Source organism: Loa loa, assembly GCF_000183805.2.
Source record: "Loa loa unplaced genomic scaffold supercont3.9, whole genome shotgun sequence".
NCBI lineage: Eukaryota > Metazoa > Nematoda > Chromadorea > Rhabditida > Onchocercidae > Loa > Loa loa.
The window spans coordinates 44,212-52,988 of NW_018108189.1; the positions used below are offsets into that span (position 1 = coordinate 44,212).

Genomic DNA, 8,777 nt, shown 5'->3' on the forward strand with positions numbered 1-8,777 from the left:
GAAGTCGAAAAATCTTACCCTTCGAAAGCATGGTCCAACATTTCAACACCTAGATCCTGGTAAACTTGTAGCTGACTTGCAAAATTACTATCATTTTTATTGAATGACCAATAGGAGTAATCAAAGTTGAAACTATGTGTTCGTTCCGGACCACTTCCACCGATTATTGCTAAATAATCAATTTTAGCTCTTTTGGAAACACTGGAAATATCGGGAGCAAATAAAATACGTTTTTTGCTTTTTTTTCCAGTATTTTTACATAAATCATTGCTTATCTTGTGTAAGCATTTGTTCAACTCTTAAAAGTTCAATACCTCGATTTCTTCGATTTCGAAATGCTCCGGTTTTTTTTTTTTCTAGAAAACTTTTCCTAGAAATGAATCAATGCTTTTTCACCCTTTTAGCCAACTATCTTAACTTTCCTTCTTCTCCTTCTTCTCTTACCAAAAACTGCAGAAATAAAGATGCAACTAACTTGTAGTATTTCCAGCCATAGCAATGATTATTTTAGCATTATTACTAATTTCGCGACTACTGAAAGGACGCACCCGAACAGCTACTTTAACAGATGACATGCTTGACCTAAGTTAGTGCCTGAAACTTTACAAAATTACGGATAAATTGGTCGCACTGTCTCGCAATGATATTTTATTTCTAATCAATAAATTCCGTGGGAAAATAGATAAAACTTCAGTTACGATCGGAAATTCCAGGACAACTATCACTTTTTGATCGTGCCACTTTTTTTGTTGTTTGACAAAAAAGTATGCAAAGTAAATAAAGACAAGATCAAATGCATCACTAGAACGATAAACTAATCAAATGTTTGTTCCAATTAAATAAAATATTTTCTCTATCTATTCAGAGTTGGCTACTCTTCGGCTTCTTCTATGTAAATCATAAATTTCAATTTGCTTATTCAATCCGATATGCATTATGTAAAATGTTACATTGAATTTGAATTAGTGTATCGGATCGTTCTCTTTTTTTTTTTACATTTTAGTTGCACTGAATTTAATTACGTTGAATTTTAGAATATTTATTGCACTGAAATCCTGAATCTCAGCATACATCAATATATTAGGCAGTGATTTCTTCAGCTTTTTCTAAGCATACATTGCTTATAGCTATGCGAGATTTGAAATTTGATTTAAAAAACAGAGGTAAGAGGGAGAGAAAAAGAAGAGAAAGGATGAAAAAAGAGAGGAAAAGAGATTAGTACATCTCATCAAAAATATGTAATTTAGCCAAAAATGATAATTTTGGGTATCAAAAAAATTGTTTTCACGAAGGTAACTTGTTGAGAATTGATTGATTCTAAGTTTAGATAAAAGGAATAACTTGATATCTAACTGATCATTTCTTGATTAAATAAGGGAAAGTACAGGAACGAAAGGCGCGCTTGTAAATCAAATGTTACCAAATGGATAGCAAAAGATCAGTGAGAGTGTCATCCGTTCATTCAATCATTCAGCCACAATCTATCACTTCAGCGCTATTCACATCAACAGGAACTTCCATTAAAACACGAACAGATTGATGATGCAACAATAAATTTTTAAATGATTATAAAAAATGTCATTCGTTGTTTGTTTCTGTTCCTTTACTTTCTCTTTCTCCCCTCTTTCTCTTTCTTTTTCTCTTTTCATTCCTTCTCAGTGAGATCTCTTGTAAACAAGACGAAGCATTGAAATAAATGATGAACAAATGACACTTTCTAAAAGGAGACCTTTGGAAGTCAATAAAATGAAGCGAATGACTGTGAGATTACATAATTGGAAAATACTTTCAAAATGATTTAAATTTGAAATATAATGAAAATTTAATGCTTTCAAAAAGAGAATTTTAATCCCTGTGGTTTTCACCGTTGTCTTTGGAATGAAAGTGTTGAAATGGTATTTTCAACCATATTATTATTTTAAAAAAATAGTTCACAGTGCTGGGGTACATGCAGTATGACGAAATTTGCACGTCTGTCTGCATGACCCGCGCAACAAACAAGAAATTTGGAGGAAATGAATAGTAATTTGAAATAGTCCTCATGCATATGGGAAGGGCCAATTAAACTTTTTATCAGTTTAAATTGATTTTCAGTAAACATCTAACCAATCAATAAGCCAAAACAAAGAAACAAAGGGGCATGATGCACTACGGTTCGGTAATTAATGCAAATTAAAAAAGAAAGGGAATTTTGAGCAAAAAAAATTCATAGAATGTAATCAGGAATGAAGTTTTACTTCTTTCACACATGACAACAAGGGTAGCAAGCAATATGTATAGAAGAAGGAAAGCGAGGGAGGAGAGAAAAACGGAAGGAAAAGTAAGGAGAAAACGGAAAATGGAAAAGCTGAAAGCGTTATAATCCGGTGTTTGAAAAATTGTAATAACTAAAGTCATTAAATGATGCAAAAGATTTAAAACTGGCTAGTCTCCTTTGGATGAGAATTTATCAGGATTCTGAGTTGCTTACATCTTTTTCAGGCTAGATGGTTTAATCAAGTATCATTTAGAACTATTACTACTTAACATATTTTTCCCTTTTTAATTAAACACTTTTATATGTCGGTTTTCTTCATCCGTCTGCCTCCGACCCTTTTTCTTCCATTTGATCAATTTTCATATATTTTCAAATAGTATTTTGTTTTCACAGAGTCAGCCAAAGAGTTAAAGCTTTATCAACCACACAAGCATATGTCAGGTCAAGACTAGTGCTGCTGCTTTTTTTTGGTATGGGTCATCGTCAGGAGTAAGCCAAAAGTACGAGATGAATCATTAAGGGAGATGAGTCAAGCATTAATGCGATAATGGCATTAATGCGAAAGTCAAGTGAAAACGTGAACAAACATATTCGTAAATGGCTTGTTTCAGTTGTTCGATAAGTTAATGCCTGCATATTTTGGCTATTATAAACTAATGAATTACATTTGATGCAGGTTAAACCTAGATGAGCATTTCTTGACTGGAACTTCCTAAAAGTTTTTGTTTCTACCACAGCTGCTTTTTACATTTACCTATTCAGGATTGGTCCTAAAAAAAGCTACTTGCGGGAGAAGCAAATGAAATTATATTAAAAAAACATAGCGAAAAGGAAAGATGGAAGGGAAGCTCGTTGGATGTAATAAAATCAAAAAATGGTAATGCAAAGCCATTTTACTCTTTCCATGGAGTCTACAACTTGCTTCATACTTACTTACTTTCTTTCTTTCTCTCTCCAGCAGTTAACCAAAATGGCCAAAATAGCATGGAATGTTTTATTCTTTGTCATAAGTATCACAAGTGCATCCTCATATGACAGAATGGACGGGATGCATTTTTCTCGAGAAGCACAGAAGCGCTCACCCAACTAAATGGGATTTTTGATGAATTTCTCAGGCAAAATGCACGAGTCACTCGTGTCAGATGTCTCTTTTCGTTTCTTTTTCACAGGGACAAAGCAAATTCTTATTCATTCATCAGTACCTCTTAGCTTAATTGCAGTATCAATCATCCTGAATGCCTGCAAATTGATACCATTGTCAGGATTAACAATATTTGATAAGTTCTAAATTGGGAACATGGATTACGAGTCACTCATAGGACGAAATACTAAGAAAAATTTACAAATGATTAATTTGAGCTATTAGCTGGGCGACATTCGTGATAGTGTCATGTAAATGGTGTGAAATTGGTCCCATGAATTTTTTTGAGAATATACCAAATAAAAATTGGTAAAAATTTCAAAACAAAATTATGGTTTTTAAAAAAATTGATAAATAAAAACTGTAAAGAATGGGACGTATATGTAGTTGAGGCGAATTACATTCCAAATGCATCAGGCTTGAAACCCATATATATCGATCCTGTGGAGCCCGATGGAAGAAGCAGCTGCCTCTTTCTCTTTCATCTTAACTCTAGCACTTTGCTTCGATCTATATTGCCTTAGTCCATTGCTAAAATCAGTTTAATAGAAATAGGATGAGGAAAGTAGGCCTTTTTGTTGGCTTGAAAACAGCCTTTTTGATAATGTTCCTTACTGCGTGTCTCATCATTAAATACCACACTCACAGCACTTTCATAACATTCCGATTCGAGCCTTTTTCGTCTGCTCACATTGCTTTCCAAGACACTTGCAATCTCCATCTAAGGGCCTTAATGTTTTACCGAGAAAAAATCCTTTTAAAAAATCCCCTTCTATGTGATTTGCTCATGTAAACTGACTGCAGCGTTCGGGACGAAGAGAAGGACATCCTACTACTAAATGTTTTTATCTTACACAAAATTAATCCCATAGAAGCAGGCCATCCATCCAGTCCAGAATCCCTCTTCTTTTCTCTCTGTGTCTCTCTACCGATGATAGGCAATGAGTAACTGTCCTTTTACAAGCTTAAACAAAACTGCTTTTATTTGCAACCAGTGAAGTGCTGTTCAGAAACAAAGACGGACAATATACCGGCATAAGCTATTTAGTGATCAGTAGTGAACCACAGGATATCCGATTTACCGTCGATTATATCAGTTACATTACCAAACAAAATGAATTTCAAAATTTCAAGAAGTTTAGCTTTGTTTGCTTAAATAAACAAAATAAGGTGACCTGTCATTCAGTCATCTACTGCACAATCCGGCTTTCAAATCTCCAAAATCAAATTTATTTCCGGAAAAATTTTTATTCATAATCTAATCATTGCTTCAGTCTCAGCTGACATGCTATTTCAATGGCAGTTTTCGTCATTACAATTAAATGGAAATTATACATTAAATCGTTATTTACAACTACAGTGGCAACCACTAGCAACAACGGCGACCTGAATTACATTTATGTGAGAACATCTTGACTGTGCAATTCTGAATCGTCTTTCCATACTTTGACAGATCAAAGTAGCAAAAATCATAAATGAATAATTAAATCATTTATTATCGAAAACTGTTGGGTATATTCGATGATCAAATCAAATGTCTCTGTTACCAAATCTAACAGTCATCAAGACTTCTTATAAAAAATTAATAAAGATTTCCCACCAAAAGCGAGCATCAATTGATTTTCTTTTTTGAGATGACCGACGGTTATCAATGAAAAAATTGGCGGACATTCGCTATTGGGATGGAATTTTTTCATTTCTTAGCCGCATGATCATGCAAAGCAAAGATAAGGGCAGGAGTGCCTATAGTGATTTAGTTAATTTGTTTTTTTTTTTACTAGTATGAACTTACATGAATGCTTTTGACTTATTGTGAAGTGGTGTGCAACCGCGAGTAGCTAAACCTGATTTCAACTATTTGTACAGCTGGTTAATGTAGTGCAACGTTACGGATGAAGCCTATCTATCACTGTGTTTCATGTAAACAGTATTGTTAATTGGTTTAATCATATTTCAGGGATGGCTTCTGTTGTGAATGTATGCAGTGTAAATGTATTGGAAAATCCCGGAAAATTCGATGACCCTTTCAAGTTGGAAATCACCTTTGAGTGTTATGAACCTCTTTTAGATGGTTAGTTCATCCTTAATTTGTGCTTTTGCCCTTGTAGTTATTTGTTTACGTTATTAATGAGGTAAACCACAGCAACTTTTGCACTGCTTTGCAGACACTGCAGATCGTAAGTATTGTTTGATTAAACAAAACTTCATAAATATTTGGTGGAAATGAGCATATATCATAAAAACTATGTTTATTATTGTCTTATTGCTAACTGTTTTTAGACCTGGACTGGGAATTAGTATATGTTGGATCAGGGGAATCGAATGCATATGATCAAATTCTTGATTCCATTCTGGTCGGTCCAGTTGTGGAAGGACGTCACAAGTTTATTTTCGAGGTTTTTCCATTTGTGGATCATTTAAAGATGCAACATTAAATGATAGTAAAATATTTTTATTTGTTTAATAGGTATTAAGCTTACGTTATTTAGCATACTTCAAACCACATGTTGTTTGAATTATAATAATTTGAGTTTACTATGGATTTGGTTGAAAACTCATGTTAAACCCTTTGGAATTTTCATTAGAAATTAACAGAAACTGCTGTTAAAGCTTGTTCGGCAAATTCTCGGGCTCAGATTCATTAAATGAACGTAATAAAATTTTTTTAATAATTGGTAATACTTCTCTAATACTTTCATTCCACTTACAGGCTGGTGGTCCGGATCCATCTAAGATACCGGAAAGTGAAATTGTTGGTGTAACAGTTTTGTTGTTAAAATGTAGGTACATGGAACAAGAATTCATCAATATTGGCTGGTTCGTTGCAACGGAATACACTGATCCAGAATTGCAAGAAGAACCTCCTGTATCTCCAGTTTTGGAAAAAGTATTAATTAAATTTTTGTTCCCAGTTTGAATAATGTGCATATGCTTTATAAAAGGCCCCGAATTAGTTCTTATGATTTGGCCTATTGCAGCTGCAAAGAAGGGTTTGTATTGATGATGTTCGTGTAACTACTTTTGCGATCAAATGGCACAAAAACGAGGGAAGTGGGGACATGGAAGATATTAAAATTAGGAATACGGAAGATACTGAAACCACGAGTGGAAAAGCAAATGAGTTTGCTGCGAGAAACGATGTTAACAGAAGTGACGACCGAAAGGAAGATGTAGAGGTTGTGGAGGGTAGGTAGTTAAGTACCATTTTACTTATTAAATTTATTTCCAAAATGATTTATTCCATTGAATTTTACTTTGGTACTGAGTTTACCTTAGGTCATATGTTTTTTAAAAGTTTAGATTGTTGCATCCTTCGTTTCATTTTTGCATTTTCTTTTCTGAATTGGATTCTGGTCTTCATTTCTTACAGAATTAAAATAGAACAGGCCGGAATGCTATTTCTAATAATTATTTCTTTATCAGGCACTCTTGTGGATGAGGCTGAAAACTTTTTAATGATTTAAGGTGTCAGTGCAATACATTGAGTAAGGCTATTTCTCATTCATAGCAGAAATTATTAATAAAAGTAGGAGTTCGGTTTTAAAGATGGATGTTCATGTTTCACTTAGGACAGTATTTGTTATTCATTATTTTCTAAGAAAATTGAAGGTGATGAAATGGAGGCATCTCTTGGTGGTGCGAGTAAAGCTACTACTAGTATTTTACCACTTCTTGATGTTACCAATGAATCGATCCCTGATTTGGTTGACTGAAAGTGGTAACGACGATTTATCGATGATCTCTATTATTCCCGGAGTTCGTTTTCTTGTTTTCTTTGTATCTCACTGGTTTGGTACATTGTTATTTGATTTTTTTTCGCATTATATTTTGGATTTTTTTATTTTTTGTCTTTCAAACTCTTATTTATGATAATTACTTCGGCTTCGTGTAGGAACAGATATAGTTGAGTGGAAGTGTTTGAGTTCTTGCAGTAATATTTCACTTACTTTTTACGGTGCATGCAATCCAGATCGACTTTTTTCTACTTGTCAGAATCTGTAAATTAGTTTTTGATCATATGTCCACTTCAAAATTGTTGAGCAGTTCCTTTTTTTTATATTTTGTTTTTTTATCTTCCTACCTCCCAATCATTTATTCTGGTTGCAAACGATTAATTTATCATCTTAAGCTAATAGGTCTTTTTTTTTGGTTTTGGATTTTACTTTTCTTCGGTGGTTTCCATGCATATATTCGTGACTTTGATCGTACAAAAATTTTTAATTCCTTGGAACTACAGCGTAACAAAATTTACATTGAACCATAATCGACATCATTGACGAAATGTAAGATTACCATATAATAACGACATTTACATTCATTTCTTTAAGTATATAATTTATCATTTCCTCATTCTTCTTTCAGAACCATTAATTCCAAATATTGAAAAGGGTAAGCTTGATTTTTTTGGCCATCCGTTTGTAACTTGTCGCAAATGCTACGTAACCTGATAATTATGTTAGCATATGTTTTATAGTTTCTGCACAAGAATACCTCTTTTTCCAATATATCTTGTAATTTGCTTTTTGTATGCATGAATAAAAATTTTGAAAATTTTTTTAATTTTTAGGATAAATATTTTGTCAAACCACTTGTATTATATACGACTTTTTTCAATAAAAAGCGATTTTTGTTTAAGCACGTTATGAAGACGTTTCAGTATCAAAATAATATAGCATGCTGGCATGAGGTAGGCAAACTATATGTAAGTAGTAATTCAACAAATTTGGAAATGCGCATTTCTGAATTCTAACTCGGAAATTCGTAACAAATGACTTAAGATCATTTCTTACTAAGTTTCTGGATTTGGGTTTGTTTTTTAGCGAAGTTTCTGAAAGCATATCCAAATGTGTAACACGTACTTTTTCAGATCAAATTGCCTAGAAAGTCTCTGACCGGAAAAGTGATTCATGAGAAGGCGATAATGTTCTTTTGACACGGTTCCATCTCCAGAACGTCCAAAATCTTATGTATTCGAATATTGTCCATTGCACATGCCCCATTTATTTTGCCATTATTTTCACACATAAATAGGATCTGAAATAGAATAATTTTGTTGATTGTGTATCCTTTTGCTTTATGCTCTTATCCGAGTTAATTCTTTTTTTGATGGTTAATGTTATCATTCGCTTAACTAGTAGTCCAGTTTTCATGTGAAGGGTTTTTATCGCTTAGTTGGTTCAGCAATCCATATTCAATACCATGATGAGAAGTATCCTGATAATTAGTAATTTAAAATTATAAGCTGCCGTCTCGATCTGATGAAGGCATTATCAAACGCAAAATTTGATCCGGTACGGCTGCCCATTTTTTTAATTATTCGAAAATTTGATACCTTTCCGGTACCTTGAGGACAGGTAAACCGTTCTGTCCTCCAAATAA

General features: G+C 33.3%; 4 protein-coding genes across 4 annotated transcripts in view; 1 reads left to right on the forward strand and 3 right to left on the reverse strand.

Annotated features, from left to right (window-relative positions):
* The window catches only part of LOAG_16586 (CBR-UNC-104 protein), a gene marked incomplete at its 5' end in the record, with an annotated part of 15,178 nt that extends 14,603 nt beyond the window's left edge, over positions 1 to 575 (reverse strand). The window contains 2 exons of the mRNA XM_020449237.1: positions 19 to 169; positions 476 to 575. Coding sequence (XP_020307253.1) covers positions 19 to 169; positions 476 to 575 — 251 coding nt within the window. The remainder of the gene's footprint in view (positions 1 to 18; positions 170 to 475) is intronic.
* A 2,165-nt stretch (positions 576 to 2,740) lies between these two features.
* LOAG_10300 (hypothetical protein) lies at positions 2,741 to 4,119 on the reverse strand (the record flags this gene model as incomplete). The annotated part of the gene is made up of 3 exons (XM_003145827.1): positions 2,741 to 2,969; positions 3,195 to 3,343; positions 4,036 to 4,119. 3 exons carry the CDS (start codon positions 4,117 to 4,119, stop codon positions 2,741 to 2,743), a joined length of 462 nt encoding a protein of 153 aa, XP_003145875.1.
* A 1,226-nt stretch (positions 4,120 to 5,345) lies between these two features.
* Positions 5,346 to 7,397, forward strand: LOAG_10301 (anti-silencing protein). Its single transcript, XM_003145828.2, has 5 exons — positions 5,346 to 5,469; positions 5,679 to 5,794; positions 6,109 to 6,285; positions 6,377 to 6,584; positions 7,008 to 7,397. The coding sequence occupies exons 1-5, from the start codon at positions 5,358 to 5,360 to the stop codon at positions 7,109 to 7,111; spliced, it is 717 nt and encodes a 238-aa protein (XP_003145876.1). The 5' UTR covers positions 5,346 to 5,357; the 3' UTR covers positions 7,112 to 7,397.
* Positions 7,398 to 7,598: 201 nt separating this feature from the next.
* LOAG_01943 (hypothetical protein) overlaps positions 7,599 to 8,777 on the reverse strand; it is a gene marked incomplete at its 5' end in the record, with an annotated part of 4,277 nt that continues 3,098 nt past the window's right edge. The window contains 2 exons of the mRNA XM_020445900.1: positions 7,599 to 7,842; positions 8,292 to 8,432. Coding sequence (XP_020303692.1) covers positions 8,304 to 8,432 — 129 coding nt within the window. The 3' untranslated portion in view covers positions 7,599 to 7,842; positions 8,292 to 8,303. The remainder of the gene's footprint in view (positions 7,843 to 8,291; positions 8,433 to 8,777) is intronic.

Coding starts and splice junctions, on each gene's coding strand:
- LOAG_10301 (XM_003145828.2), top strand. CDS start 5,358: ATGGCTTCTGTTGTGAATGTATGCAGTGTAAATGTATTGGAAAATCCC. Junction 5,470..5,678: donor TTATGAACCTCTTTTAGATG/GTTAGTTCATCC, acceptor AACTGTTTTTAG/ACCTGGACTGGGAATTAGTA. Junction 6,585..7,007: donor AGATGTAGAGGTTGTGGAGG/GTAGGTAGTTAA, acceptor AGAAAATTGAAG/GTGATGAAATGGAGGCATCT.